Source organism: Eschscholzia californica, unplaced genomic scaffold (assembly GCF_041429995.1).
Source record: "Eschscholzia californica isolate CP2 unplaced genomic scaffold, dmEscCali1.0.p SCAF_1, whole genome shotgun sequence".
Taxonomy (NCBI): Eukaryota; Viridiplantae; Streptophyta; class Magnoliopsida; order Ranunculales; family Papaveraceae; genus Eschscholzia; species Eschscholzia californica.
In genome coordinates this window covers 37,385,375-37,399,647 of record NW_028238198.1, presented here as the reverse complement: position 1 = coordinate 37,399,647, position 14,273 = coordinate 37,385,375, and the positions used below count along the sequence as shown (strand labels likewise).

Sequence of the window (14,273 nt, the reverse complement as noted above, 5' to 3'; positions counted from 1 at the left end):
CAATTAAGAAGATGTCCGGGAAAACTACTTTCTGACATCATCACTTTGGCACTAAAGGAAGGGGAGCGCTCAACAACCTCCAAATATTCGTTAAAAACACGAACCTAGTAATCACTAACTTCGTTTTTTGTACAAATCAATCTATCATCATTTAGTCATATGAATCCAGGACAAAGATCAGATGTAAAATCAGAGAAAAGTGGAGTCGAAAAGGAAACCTCTTCGGTTTCTTGTGAAGAATTTGTTTGTTATGCCTGTAGCCTGCTACATCTTTTACTGCATTCATTGCTAATGACAAAAATTTGGACGCCATAGAGAAACCCAACAAGAAGAGGAAGAAATAACAAGACAAAGGAATGTGAAGGAAAGTAGAGAGACTCCAAAAAGAACATGAAAAGAAACTTCAGTTGTAGAAAGAGATGGTCGTCGAGCTCCCCATGGTTTTGTTCAAGAGATCGATTTACGAAGTTGAAGGGCCATCCTTCGAATCTATAATAGTGTTAACAACTCACTGAGATTAAACGAAAGACGACAAAAAATGAGACTCTATAATTGGATCAATCTCTGTTAGTACGAAAAGTTCACGGAAGCTATCGAATCTATCTTAGAAATTGATCAGACTATGAAAATTAATCGAAAAGCTAAGCCAAAATCTAAATATGCAAACAGAATTAACGAGGTTCGGCTTAAAGCCTACGTCCTCGGGCGAACAAGCAAACTTTATTGAAGGATAGATGAAGACGACTCACACAACCCGCAAATTCGTCCCAAGATGGTACCGTATAGAAATTAACCTTCTATACTAGATTTTCGACGACCGAGAAATTAAACACCGCTCAAAACTATGAACAAAATTTCTCTCTCACTTGCTCTCTCTCCAACTCTCTCTAAAGAATAGTTGTTGTGTTTGTTGTTGATGTTGAATAAGCTCTCAAACCCCATATATATATATATATATATATATATATATATATAGGATAAACCGACCTAAGCTTATCAAATCAAACCGCCTAAGCTTCATAATTCAAATTTCAAACCACCTCTTCAATTGGCTGTCTCAATTTGAAAACCCATTGAAACCAAACCGCCACAAGCCACCGCCAATTTGAAACCGCCCTCTCACAATCTCGAATGAGAATGAGAAAAGAGGACAAGTGTCCAACATTAGATCACAAAGATCAGTTCAACAAATCCAAGAGATAATAGTGAAGTTGAATGTTGTACAATCTTGAAGACGAGTGTAAAGCTTTGCTAGCAGGGTTCTAATGAGCTCTGCGAATGAAAGAGACAAAGGTTGAAACTTCCGGTGGTTCCCTACTTGTTGTGAACCAAATTTTGGGGGAATATGAGGTCAGTTGACCTCATGAAATACCTAAAGAAGGCAAGAGCCCTGAAGAAGCAAATTGAAGGATCACAAAAATCACAGTGATAATGAAGAAGTACGAAGCTTCCTGGAAGATCATCGAGTGAAAGCAACATACGTCTACGTAACTCATCCCGCGAGAACCGAACCCTCATTCAATGCTTGAATACTAAATGTGAAGAAAAGGGGAAAAATTGGATAGATGAGCTCCTCGGTGTCCTTTGGGCGTAGGAAACTACCCCTAGAAGAGCAACATCGGGAGACCTTCTATAAAATGGTATGTGATTTTTGGAATCTGTCTTGCTAGTGAAAATAGACATACCTACTTCCAAGTCAAATAGTTCGACTCTGAGAAAAATTAAAAAATAATTAGAGAACCCTTGCACCTTATAGAAGAGGTCAGAGATCAGGCAAGCTCAACAGTTTTGCATACCATAATGCGGTAAGAAGGCAATGTAGCTCTTTCCAATGGGAAATGCTAAATGTATAAAGAATCTTTAACAAGATTCTTGACAAAATGCTAAGTGAACGGTCCCGATCAAAGTCAAATTTTGAAAAACTTTTGTCTTTTAGTGAAAATGACTCATTAAGTCAAGAATTTTGTCAAAGACTTTGTACATGTAGCACTCCCGCTTTCCAATTGGTAAGTGATGATACATAAAATGGTCAATCGTTGACTGACGTCAAGAAGTTACTAATAAACCATAAGCCCAATGTGTCAACCCGTCTCAAGGCAACATGACCGCTAGGCCCAAACGGATCTGCCACCTAAGCCCAGAACTGGGAGGTCGGCTAAATCATCTAAGGAGCTCCAACCCTGTTTCGCCTAACAACACAACCAGGTCTACCCTGTAATTCGTAAGAAGTATAGGTGGTCCACGTAAGCAAGGTCGATGCTTTACATCCTAAACATGGGAAGGCAGGAGCGCGCCGCACGCTTACAGGCTTAATCCCGAATCTTCTTAAAGATTTCAGTCTGCTACAATCCTAAGTGTTTAAACTAACTTGGGCTTCAAGAGTCCCAAAGGAGGAAACATCTCCTAGAAGATTTATCAACTCAGCAGGATATCTACGAAGTATCATGGAACGGAGGAACTTCTAATTATCCTAGATACGAGATAGACTGGAAAGGAAACCCTAACTACGAACATAGTCTTAATCCCGAACGGTGGATCAAAACCGCTTCATCCCCACCGTCTATCACAGTCGGTCCTAAGCAGTCTATAAAAGGGCATCACATCACCTTCACCAAGGTAAGCTCATTACGTTCCGCAAGGATCACTCAATACTCATACTTTAACTGCAAAGGGCAATCTGACTGTCTCGAGCGTTAGAGAGGTTTCCAAACTCTTTGCAGGTTTTTCCCCCAAGTTTCTAGGAGCAAGGAGCGAGAATCAATAAGAGAATTGTTGATCATCCAGACGAAACATCATTCAATTAGACGATCCAGCATCAAGGTCTCTATTCTCTGACTGATAACAAAGACATCCATTTTTTGACATCAACAGGAAGGACCATACAAAATCTTAAAGATAGTGCTCCATGGAACATACATCTTGGAAGATGCAGGTGGATATATCCTGTCTTGACCGTGGAATGCATTGCATCTGAAGAAAAACTTTGCCCCAAACTCAAAAAGGTCCTCTAGGCGTGCATACCTTTTAAACTTGGTTCGCAAAGATATTTTCTTGATATAGTTTTGAATTATACATTTGGAATTAATTGAAGTGTTTTAACTAAGATTTGCTTAAGTCATACACATATAAAGCCGAGCATCGAAAGCCTTGATTCTTTTAGGCGCAAGCAAACCTCGTCCAACCGAGCATCGAAAGCCTTGATTCTTTTAGGCGCAAGCAAACCTCGTCCAACCGAGCATCGAAAGCCTTGATTCTTTTAGGCGCAAGCAAGCCTCGTCCAACTGAACACTGAAAGCCTTGGTTCTTTCACTCTGTTAAGGAGTGAGGGAACTCGTGTTGAGCCAATAATTGATCAACAAATTGACCTGAGCGGCACGTGTCAACTTCATCCTCACGTATACAGGACGAGTTTGCGATGAAGTTAACAGAGAGGGGACTTAAACGAGCTCTGCCACCTGGATCCTACTCTACCAAGAGAGATATATGTGTAGGTGGGTGTGATCCTCCTAGGCACCTTGAACTCTGTCATAGCATAGTGGCAAACATAAGGTGGATCTGAGTAAGTTGTGCCTCTGAGCCTGCTCTGAATAGAGAGATAGAGCAGAAATAAGTTCGACACTTTGAGTTATGAGTTATGCACTTTCCCAAGATAACGACCGTTATGCAGAAGGCTAGACAACGCCAAAGATTCGCTTTCCAAATTGAAGTTGTTGTAGATAAAAAGATATGATTTGGTTAAGTGATTCTTGTCGTGTACGATCATGCCACATGGCTATCAACTGACAACTTTCCATTGCCGCCTCACAAACCTATAAGTATCTCTGAAAAGGGATCACAATTCACTTCTATTAATTTCTTCAAACCTGCACGAGTCATCAGTAAGTTCTTGCAGGTGTCGCATCTCAAGTTTCCATTACATAGAAAAGATGGAATCAATCAAGAGTTACCAGGTTACTTTCGTGTGACTACTAGAAAATCACTTTTTTACATCACCAATCTCTTAAAATGTCTTAATATCTCAAAAATGTGTTTAGACCTTTTGTCAACATGCATATCCACCTGCAATGTCATTAATCCACTCATCTAAGGTCCAGGGGGAAATCTAACGGGCAGTCATTTCGACTATTCCGTCCGTCTTAGATACATGTGATCAAAGTTCCGACCGAGTTTGATACAGCTTTCAGGTGTGGGCTATACTAGTGGACCCCACTGAGTCATACTTTTGGAACTTTTTCTTCATACTTATTTTTGTTAAATAAATGCTTTTCACTTTGTTTTATCAGTTCACAGTTTCACACACAGTACACGGCTCCACGCCCTCTTTGTGTTGTTTCCGAAGAAGAAAAGTAAAGCAGAAAAAGAAGAGATAGAGAGAGAGAGAGAGAGATGGGGGAGGGACGAAGCTCTACCCTAGTACTCATCCTGGTTGTTGTTCTAAGCTTAGTTGCCTTTGGATTCGCCATTGCTGCTGAACGTCGACGAAGCACTGTAAGCTACACACACACACTCTCTCTCTCTCTCTCTCTCTCTCTCTCTCTTCCCAGTTAAATCTTGTTTTGAGATCGGTTTGTAGTTTAACAGTTCATCTTTGTTTAGTTATTCAGTATAAACCTCTATTTGGCAACTATAATATATTTTGAGATGGTTTCCTTTAGCTTCCATTTCTTAGTTTAGGGTTTCTCTGTTACCAGTGATCTACTCTTTCTTACTTTCTCACGAGTGTAAAAGTTGATCCGTCCATATTGGTGTTCAGATACAATCTGTTTTAAGTCAGTTATTATAAGAGCTATGTATGATGAAATATTGTCTAAACAGATCTTACGGTGGCATAATTGGGAAAGTCTAGTTTGTATTTCTCTGTAGATGTATGAGAATGATATTGAGCTAACCGTCTTTGTGGACTGATTCTGATTGATCCCACTCTCCATTTAGCTAAGATCGATATATCAATATGTTCTCTTGTTGAGTACTTACTACTAGAACTTTTGTTTGATCATAATTTTAGCTACTTAGCCTTAAACCCTGGACCTTGGCCCTAGCCCCACACCTAGACTCCGGACCTTGGCCCAATCCCTAGGCATCAGCCTCAGTCTCAACTTTTTCCAATCATATTATGTGTTTCTTTAACTGTGATTTAGTCTATGTTGTCAAAGGATCTCTTAAATGCCAAAGGCGCAAGGGTGAGGAGGAGCTCGTCTTCCTCTCTTGAGATTTCGCCTAGTTTGCTATTGAGGCTTGAGTGGGGGCTTTGCTCGCCTTACCTTGCCGAGGAGCATCTATTATCTTAGTTTTTCTCTCACCTAAAAAAGAAAAGAGTGGGTGAGACCCTGAATCGGGAGGGGCATGTTGTTCCCGGTCAATTTATGAAGTGAACATTTTTGTCGAATTCTTATTGAAATAAGCATGGAGGTGCAGAAAGAGTAAATATCACTCTGATGTAACGAAAAAATATTGAAGCAAAAGCAAATGTCTGTGGATGCTGATTTTTTTTTGCGGTGACTATGTTGAAAGAAACTGCCCACCCAACACTTAGACTAGTTAAGAAATGCATTACCTCACCTTGGTCTTCAAGCACCAAACTTTTTGTATTTGCAATCTGATTTGTGGAGAGTACTTGTGTTTACATGCAACACAGTAGTGTTTTAAATTTCACTTTTTATTGATCAAGTGAATTTTTTCAAGTTTGACGTAACTCTTTTCTACATGACAGGGAACCATATTTAAAGGTGACAGAAATGAAACCTACTGTGTCTATAACTCCGATGTTGCTACTGGTTATGGAGTTGGCTCATTCCTTTTCCTCCTGTCAAGTGAATCATTGCTTATGGGAGTCACCAAGTGTATGTGTTTCGGGAGACCTTTAGCCCCTGGTGGTCATCGAGCCTGGTCTATTATATATTTTGTCTCTTCATGGTAAGATATTTCCTCTTCTTAGACATTTTGCACCCTCTTCTCCCCAATCTTCTGCTGACGTTTCGTGCTCCGAAGTTATGCCACTATGTGTCACATGCTAGTATGCATGAATGTTTTCCTGTAGGTAAAGATCTAGAAAAAACAAATGTTTCGTGGAGTTTCTGCATTTCCCCTTTTTCTATATTAGAACCACGATAGATATCTTGTGCAGACAACAAATAATATCATATATCTTTTCAGCTATTAAATTGAAGATAGATTGGTCAAAATCTAAACTGGAGGCTTTTTTGTTCTAAAGTGGATTTGCTACTTGGCTGATTCAGGTTTATTAGCATGAACGCCTCGCCATGGGGAATATCTTGGTTTTTTGTAGGACTAAGTTCTGCCCATTCCACAGCTTCAAATCATACCAAATATTACATAGCTGTTCATGCTTTATAAATTTGGGTTGTCCTTTTAGATAACCTTCCAATTAGGAATTGCCTTCTATTTTTTGATAGACTAGCCAATCATGGTGAGAAGTCAGGTGTCTGGTGCTAAACTTTAAGTGGGACTTATATATGGCAATCTTAAAATGAAATAAAACTTTTTTACATGTAAAATCTTTATAGGAGACCTAAGCTTTAGGTCCATAAAACACATATCAATATACTAGAATACGAGGAAGCTATGAATATTTTTCTTGCATTACTTTCCTTTGTTTAAGTAATTGAAAATAAAATATAGAAGAAAGTAGAAAATGGAAAGTCAAAAAATCAACAGTAAGTAAGAAATGTAGTTGGGGTTCGTGAAGCAGGGTGGGATCCCCTCAGCACGCCCCTGAGCAGGAAATTTTGTTCCCATTGTTAGCAGTTTGTTGTGTATAAACATGTTGGCCCATGTCTGCTTCATCGACAAGCCAAACTCAGTGTTATTTTTTAATGAACAAATGAAAGAACCATATTTGTGTTATGTCTCAAAGTTACTCTTTAACCTTTGCTTCACCTGTTGGCAGGGTGACTTTTCTGATCGCAGAGGCATGTGTAATTGCTGGTGCAGCAAAGAATGCATATCATACCAAATACAGGGGGGTAATTTACGCTGACAATTTTTCTTGTGAAACACTACGCAAAGGTGTGTTCATCGCCGGAGCTGTCTTTGTAGTTGCAACTATGATTCTAAACGTTTACTATTACATGTACTTTACCAAGGCTACATCTCAGGCTTCTCGGGCTACAAAACGTACAAATTCAACTGTGGGAATGACTAGTTTTTGATAAATCCCACAAGGATAAACATAAATCAGTCTGTATTTTAGTTTCAAAAATCATATCAATCTTCATATGATTGTCTTTGGTAGAACTTCCGAAAGAGTTCAGTATTTTGTAAACTGGGTCCTATAGGTGAGATGTAAGATGGTTTTGCTTGATGTTTTAAATGAGTCATGAGATAAGACCACCCTTACAACTTCATTTAATGTTTGATCCGTTTGTGTAGTTTTCATTACCATTAGCAAATTTCCTTATTGTAGTTTTAGTTCTACTATCAGAACAGCTATATTGGTTGGTTTATTGGAATCCTACGGAAGAAATTAGTTTTTCAGTTGAGAGGCTGGCAGGTCCTAGTCCCCGTATTGTAGCAGGAAAGAAGTGGTGAAAAGCACAGATGACGCACCTGGAAAAAATTCTTCAGGGCAATACTTGGTAACATGAGCGGAGTTCTGGTGTTTGCGAGGATGGAAATAGAAAATGACATACCTCTCACGAAAGGAGTAGATCTGGACTTCTTCAGGCCATGTCTTTGTTTAATGGCGAAAATGGTCAATACTCCGAAAGCCACTTTTTCTCTTACCTAACTATTCATCAATATTTTTAGTTAGCTAATTTACATAATATTTGAACATAGTTTGTGTTGGTTTTCATATAGAGCTCAAGTGTAAGAGCACCTCCAAAGTCCAATGCAAAACCCGAAGTGAGAAACTCTGTAAGAGCATTTCCAACACAAACTCGAAAAAGAATCTGAAAGAGCACTTCCAACCCAATGTGCAAAGTATTTGTCCAACTCATCAAAATGGGCCTCTAAAGATGACTTGCTTCTATTTTGGCCTTCTCTTCATTTTCTTTTTATTGGTTGACTTCTTTTTTTCTTTCTTTTTGCCCTTTTGTCCAAAACTCCCTCCATATCTTTTGTCACTTTGATCTTGCAAGCAACGACTAGTTGGAGATCGATGACCAACATAGCAACGACTAGTTGGAGATCGATGACCAACATTAAAAAAGACGACTTATCCATAGAGAGAGAGAGAGAGAGAGAGAGAGAGAGAGAGAGAGAGAGAGAGAGAGAGAGAGAGAGAGAGAGAGAGAGAGAGAGAGAGAGAGAGAGAGAGAGAGAGAGAGAGATGATGGTGGGCGGCGGGATGGTGGTGGGAGGAGAGGAGGAAGGAGATTTTTTTTTTTAAATGATGGTCGTCGGTGGGTGACCTACCGATAGCCGTCAACCGACAAGAAGAAAGTGATAAAAAATAGCGTCAAATATACGCATAACAGGAGATACGATCATATCATGGTGAGAAAGTTTCAATTAACAATCATGCCACATTGTCATCGTCAAGTTGTTGTCTGACCGCCGTAAAATCACAGCCGGTGATTGACCCCGTAAAATATATCGAACCTTTGTTTGATAAGTTCACCGATCTCTGAAAGAAGAAAGCGGGACCATACGTTAGGGGTTAAAATTGCGAGCTTACCATATATTGGGACCTTGCGAGAATAAACCGATAAGGAAAATAAAGGAGAGTCCGGATCTTCAAATTGAGACCTTGGTGTTTTGATATCATCCCCTCTCATCCTTTTCCATCTAGAACGGCAGTCTAGTAGATCACCTCCTCGACACCGTCATCTGGTACGCCGAGCTCTCCGTTTTCTCTATCTCTCTCTCTTCCCAGCCGCCTCTTCTCTCTCTCTCTCTCTCTCTATCTTCCAGCCGCTCTTCCTAATCGTTTCCCCAACTCTGCTATTTCCTCGATCGGGTTCGCCTTTTTACAGAACTTCCTCAGGGAAAGGTTTGCTCTCTTTCTTCTATCCTACTTTTTCCTTGTTCAATTTTTGGATGCTGTCATTTCAATGTGGAATTAGGTTTTTTGTTTTAGAAATCGAAACGGATCTAGGGTTTATTCATTTCTTTTAGTTCTTCAATAAATGACTCGATTTAGGGTTTTATGTCCCAGGACGCCCTAGATCGGCTTCAGTTACGGGTTGGGTTTCAGTAGAATAGAAAAGTTTCATTTTTTACTTGATGGGTGATGCGTTTTTGAGATTAACTGGTTATCAAATCTCTGCCCTAGCTATTACTTATTAGAAGGGTTTGGTTTATCAAGTTTCTTAAAGGATAATCCACTCATCTTATCTATCATCCATGTATATCTCTTCATTGTTTTACTCCCTTAACTTTGCATTATAAGGGAGACAGTTGTTTGAATGATTTAGGGTTATTAGTATCACGTTGATTTTGGGTTCAAGTTCTTACTTTGAGAATATTTGTTTTTCATTTTCTAGTTGTGATTGAATCTATGTAAATTAAGACTCACCTTTTACTTCCTACCCGTAAATCCACCGACTTTACCAAGCAAGGTTGCTTACTTGTTTCAGATAGCAATATAACTTTCGAATAGGGGATAGAATGAACCAAGTTGATCATATCACTCAAAAGGAGTACATCGATGATATTGTGGTACTGTAAAAGTAGTAATGCTTTTCTTGCTAGAAGTGTTTAGTGATTTACTATTAATAATAGCTATTAGCACTAATTTAGAGCTAATCTTTAGCTAGTGAGATGATGTAAATATTGGACTTATGATCTTTGCAAATGACATGATTATTATTCGGATTCATTGCGTGATAGACATTGGTTAGTTTTTAATAATGTTCTGGGAATTATGTATTTCACGTGACATATGTAGATGTGTATATGGATGCGTATAAACTTATCGTTCATTCTATATTGTGTATTATATGAGAGTAATGCAAAGTATGCACTCCTACTCAATCCAGTCTCTGACATCATATCTGTATTTTGTTTTCTTCCTAATAATATTTCTTTTTCACTCTTCTTGCCGCCAATATGAATGTACTTACTTTCGAAACAAAAAACTCTGCTTCTGCTCCATATTTTGTTTCTTGATTGATTAATGTATTTTGCAGGTAGGCAGAACTGTGCGATCGGATCATGATACGAGATAATCTTTCTCCTCCTCTTGCTTCAGAAACCCTAACTTCTTCTAATCCAAATCATCCATCTCACCATGATGCACCCGTTTCTCATGAACAACCGTCTGCAGAAGAAACCATAAAGAATTACCTAAATCACACTTCTGCGGAAGCCCAAGCTCCAAGTTTAGATCCGTCAAGCTCGGTTGAGAAATCTGAATCCAGTGCTTTGACAGTTACGAATCAGGAACTAGAACCAGATAATCAGTCAACTTATCTATCTGAAAACGGAGCTAACAACAGCGGCAGCAATAAAGATAGTTGTGGTGGCGAGGATGAAACAGGCTCTAGAAGAAAGCGTCGTAGCAGGTGGGATCCTCCTTCTGAATCTGATAACCAACAAAACACTGATTCTGGTAGTGGAACTAGAAAGAGAAAGTCACGTTGGGCCGATGATGAACCGAAGCCAGTTATTCAACTCCCTGATTTCATGAAGGAATTTACAGGTACTATGGACCTTGACCCTGAAGTTCAAGCTCTTAATATTAGACTTTTGGAGATCAGTAGAATGTTATCTTCTGGACTGCCTTTGGATGATCGGCCTGAAGGCGCTCGCTCACCTTCACCTGAGCCAATTTATGATAACATGGGAATTAGAATTAACACCAGAGAATACCGCGCCAGAGAGAGACTTACTAAGGCTAGGTCAGAAATTATAAGTCAACTGATTAAGCGGAATCCTGCGTTTAAACCCCCAGCTGATTACCGACCTCCTAAACTTCAGAAGAAGCTTTACATACCCATGAAGGAATACCCAGGTTACAATTTTATTGGACTTATTATTGGTCCAAGGGGAAATACACAGAAAAGAATGGCGAAGGAAACAGGTGCAAAGATTGTGATTCGTGGCAAAGGTTCGATTAAAGAAGGAAGGTTACAGCAAAAACATGACATGAAACCGGATCCTGCCGAAAATGAAGATTTACATGTCTTGGTAGAAGCTGATACTCAGGAAGCACTTGATGCTGCTGCTGGGATGGTGGAAAAGCTATTGCAACCTGTTGATGAAGTACTAAATGAGCATAAGCGGCAACAGCTGAGGGAACTTGCTGCTTTAAATGGAACAATAAGAGACGAAGAGTACTGTAGGTTGTGTGGTGAACCGGGTCATCGCCAATACGCTTGTCCTGCTCGCACGTCGACTTTTAAGAGTGATGTACTTTGTAAGATATGTGGGGATGGAGGACACCCCACGATTGACTGTCCTATGAAGGGTACTACTGGCAAGAAAATGGACGATGAATACCAAAATTTCCTGACAGAACTAGGTGGGAATGGCCCGGAATCAATGACTAGGCAAAACTCAGCAGTGCCTTTAATTGGGTCAAACAGCTCAGGCTCTGGAAGTCTTCCTCCATGGGCTAGTGGCACCAACAATTCAGGTAGTACTGGAGGTGGACTGCAAACAGGACTGATGGCAGGTGGAGCTAATAAGACAGGGAAGGATTATGACGATACGAATTTGTACATTGGGTACTTGCCGCCTAATTTCGATGATGATGGTCTAATACGGTTGTTTTCTCCGTTTGGTGATATTGTGATGGGCAAAGTTATTAAGGATCGGGTAACTGGATTAAGTAAAGGCTATGGCTTTGTCAAGTATTCTGATGTTGCTCAGGCAAATCATGCAATAGCTAGTATGAACGGTTATCAGCTAGAGGGGCGAGTAATAGCCGTCCGAGTTGCAGGTAAACCTCCGGCTGTTGTACCACCTGGACCTCCACCTCAGAAGATGACTTACCCTGGTTCTGATCAGGCGGTTGGAGGTTATGCTTCTCAGCAATTCACATCTGGTGGTCCTCTTCCAAATCCACAACATACCAGCTACATGGGCGCACCAAATCCATGGGGACAACCACCACCTCCTCCATATGCTCCTCCATATGCCCCTCCTCCTCCTCCTCCTGGTTCAAGCATCTACACCCCTATGCCAGGTCAACCAGTTCCTCCATATGGTGCGCCTTATCCTCCATCACTTCAAACTATACCCCCAGGTGTGTCATCTCATAGTATATCTAGTGAAGGACAACAGAGTTACCCACCGGGTTTGTCATCTCAAAATACTTCTGCACAATCATTGCCGTCCAGTATGTATGGTGTACCATCATACCCCCAATCTTCATTAGGGTACCAATCTTATTACAGTGCACCTCCTCCTGTATCTCATACAACAGTAGAGCACTCACATAGCATGGGAACTGCCCCTTGGGCTTCGAATCATGCAGTACCACCACCACCTGTTTCGTCTTCGGAGCATACAATTTCTAGTGCTGAAGCGGAGTATGAGAAGTTCATGAGGGATATTAAATGATATGGTTCAGCTTTCAATCTTGTAAGCAGATGACATTCAATTTTGTTGTTCCCGGATTGGTGTTTGTTCTTCACTTCTAATGGTTTATGTTAATTGCCATGGGAGAAACTATTGTTGTTAGGATTTATATTTTCACCCTCTCTAGCTACTGAATAATTTCTTATTGCTTCTCATGACTATTTTAGTACTTTCTTATTGTTAAAGATTATAATTGCAGAGTCCAGAATGATGCAGTTTGGAGTTCATCACTGTTATGAATGGTTTTCAGTTCTGCACCATGTGTAACTATCATGTTTTTCATTTCTAAGATATCGTTCTTGCAGTGTTGAAGGGAGCTGTTATGCCAGGTTGATCTTGCTTAAATACTCTATTGATATGGTTCTTGTTATATTTAGAAACCCCTTCGACATTGTTGTGCTGTTACAGGGATGTGGTCTGTTTTGCCTATTCAGAGCAAGGAGTTAAATTGAAATGTTTACCTGGTTTTGGTTTTAGATGTTTAATGAGCTAGTCCTATTCTGGATTTCGTATGTGCTTTTCATACAATTAGATACATCTAAGTTTGTGCCTGGTTTTGGTTTTAGATATTTAATGAGCTAGTTTCTGGATTACGTATGTGCTTTTTATGCAATTAGATACATCTAAGTTTGTGCATTTTAAAGAACGGATTTTTTTATTTGTGGTAGCTATTGAACTAGTCTTAAATTGGCACAGATTTATTCAGTTGAAAATCTATTATTTATTGAGTTATAGATGTACTTGTGCTCCAAGATAGAATTTCTTTTTGTTGGTCTTCTTTAAGAGACTAAAGTGGTTTTCTTTTATTGCAACAAAAATTTTCTATTTCGTAAGTGCCACAACTCTTGCAGCAAGAAGAGTACTAGATAGAGCTCGTTCGGGTGGAGAGTCCCATGAAATCCTACGTCGTATCTGCTGGGCTAACAACTCTTAAAATCTACCAACCACTGGTAGTTTAGTTGGCCAGTGTATATACTCTGCAAGCAGAGGTCTCAACTTCGATTCACTGGAAGTTCAAATCCAAGAATATTAAACTTGGGTATTACTAAAGTAGTTTATGTAGGCTATATGCCATTTAATTCGTCAGGCTAGCCATTTAATTCGTCAGGCTATAGGTCAGTAATGTTTCGATAGTTATTGTGCTTATCATACCGTCCCGATGTATCAATGCCTTATAACGACTAACGTAGATCCTAGTTGATTTCTCAAAAAAAAAAACTCTTAAAATCTTCTCTTTTAGGTTTAAATTTGGTAAAATTTTATTTAATTATGTTAGTTACTACAGTTGAATCTCGTATAGCAAATACTTTTTCGAAGTTCGCCAGCGACGTTGCGTGTCACGAGATGTTTTGGGGTCATTAGGCCACCAGATATGCACCTTTCACTGGGACAGTGAGATTGATAGACAAAACGTTAAAGTTTGAGAGACAGAGAGAGCGAGAGGAAAATGATAGTGGTGGTCGGAAGAGGAGAGAGAAGAGAAACATCTGGAAAAAATTGCCAACAATGATAGTTTGCCGGCAACTTTTATCAGCATTCAGAGGAAAGAAATTGTAGTAGGATCGATAAAACAAAACCAAAAGAATTCTACCCAAAAGTTTTGTAACCCGATTAAAAATCACGTTTCTCCAAAATAGTGGCCTTCAGAAGGGCATAATGACTTTATCTCTAAACCAATAACAAACCACGATATGAGACAACAACCGTCAATATGTCCGAGTGGTTAAGGAGACAGACTCGAAATCTGTTGGGCTTTGCCTGCGCAGGTTCGAATCCTGCTGTTGACG

The 14,273-nt window shown here is 39.7% G+C and overlaps 2 protein-coding genes and 1 non-coding gene across 3 annotated transcripts; all 3 read left to right on the top strand.

The window, feature by feature from the left end:
• Positions 1–4,261: 4,261 nt before the first annotated feature.
• LOC147566544 (sodium/hydrogen exchanger (DUF1218)) lies at positions 4,262–7,395 on the top strand. The gene is made up of 3 exons (XM_086653040.1): positions 4,262–4,488; positions 5,711–5,913; positions 6,908–7,395. Exons 1-3 carry the CDS (start codon positions 4,387–4,389, stop codon positions 7,167–7,169), a joined length of 567 nt encoding a protein of 188 aa, XP_086509166.1. The 5' UTR covers positions 4,262–4,386; the 3' UTR covers positions 7,170–7,395.
• A 1,088-nt stretch (positions 7,396–8,483) lies between these two features.
• Positions 8,484–12,739, top strand: LOC147566543 (splicing factor-like protein 1). Its single transcript, XM_086653039.1, has 2 exons — positions 8,484–8,953; positions 10,092–12,739. The coding sequence occupies exon 2, from the start codon at positions 10,117–10,119 to the stop codon at positions 12,466–12,468; it is 2,352 nt and encodes a 783-aa protein (XP_086509165.1). The 5' UTR covers positions 8,484–8,953; positions 10,092–10,116; the 3' UTR covers positions 12,469–12,739.
• Positions 12,740–14,191: 1,452 nt separating this feature from the next.
• Positions 14,192–14,273, top strand: TRNAS-CGA (transfer RNA serine (anticodon CGA)). The gene has a single exon. It is a non-coding gene; the product is annotated as a tRNA-Ser (tRNA).

What these genes read in the sequence shown, in the direction of transcription:
- LOC147566544 (XM_086653040.1), top strand. Translation starts at nt 4,387, where the DNA reads ATGGGGGAGGGACGAAGCTCTACCCTAGTACTCATCCTGGTTGTTGTT. An exon ending in CTGAACGTCGACGAAGCACT is followed by an intron (nt 4,489 to 5,710) that starts GTAAGCTACACA and finishes TCTACATGACAG; the next exon opens with GGAACCATATTTAAAGGTGA. An exon ending in ATATATTTTGTCTCTTCATG is followed by an intron (nt 5,914 to 6,907) that starts GTAAGATATTTC and finishes ACCTGTTGGCAG; the next exon opens with GGTGACTTTTCTGATCGCAG.
- LOC147566543 (XM_086653039.1), top strand. Translation starts at nt 10,117, where the DNA reads ATGATACGAGATAATCTTTCTCCTCCTCTTGCTTCAGAAACCCTAACT.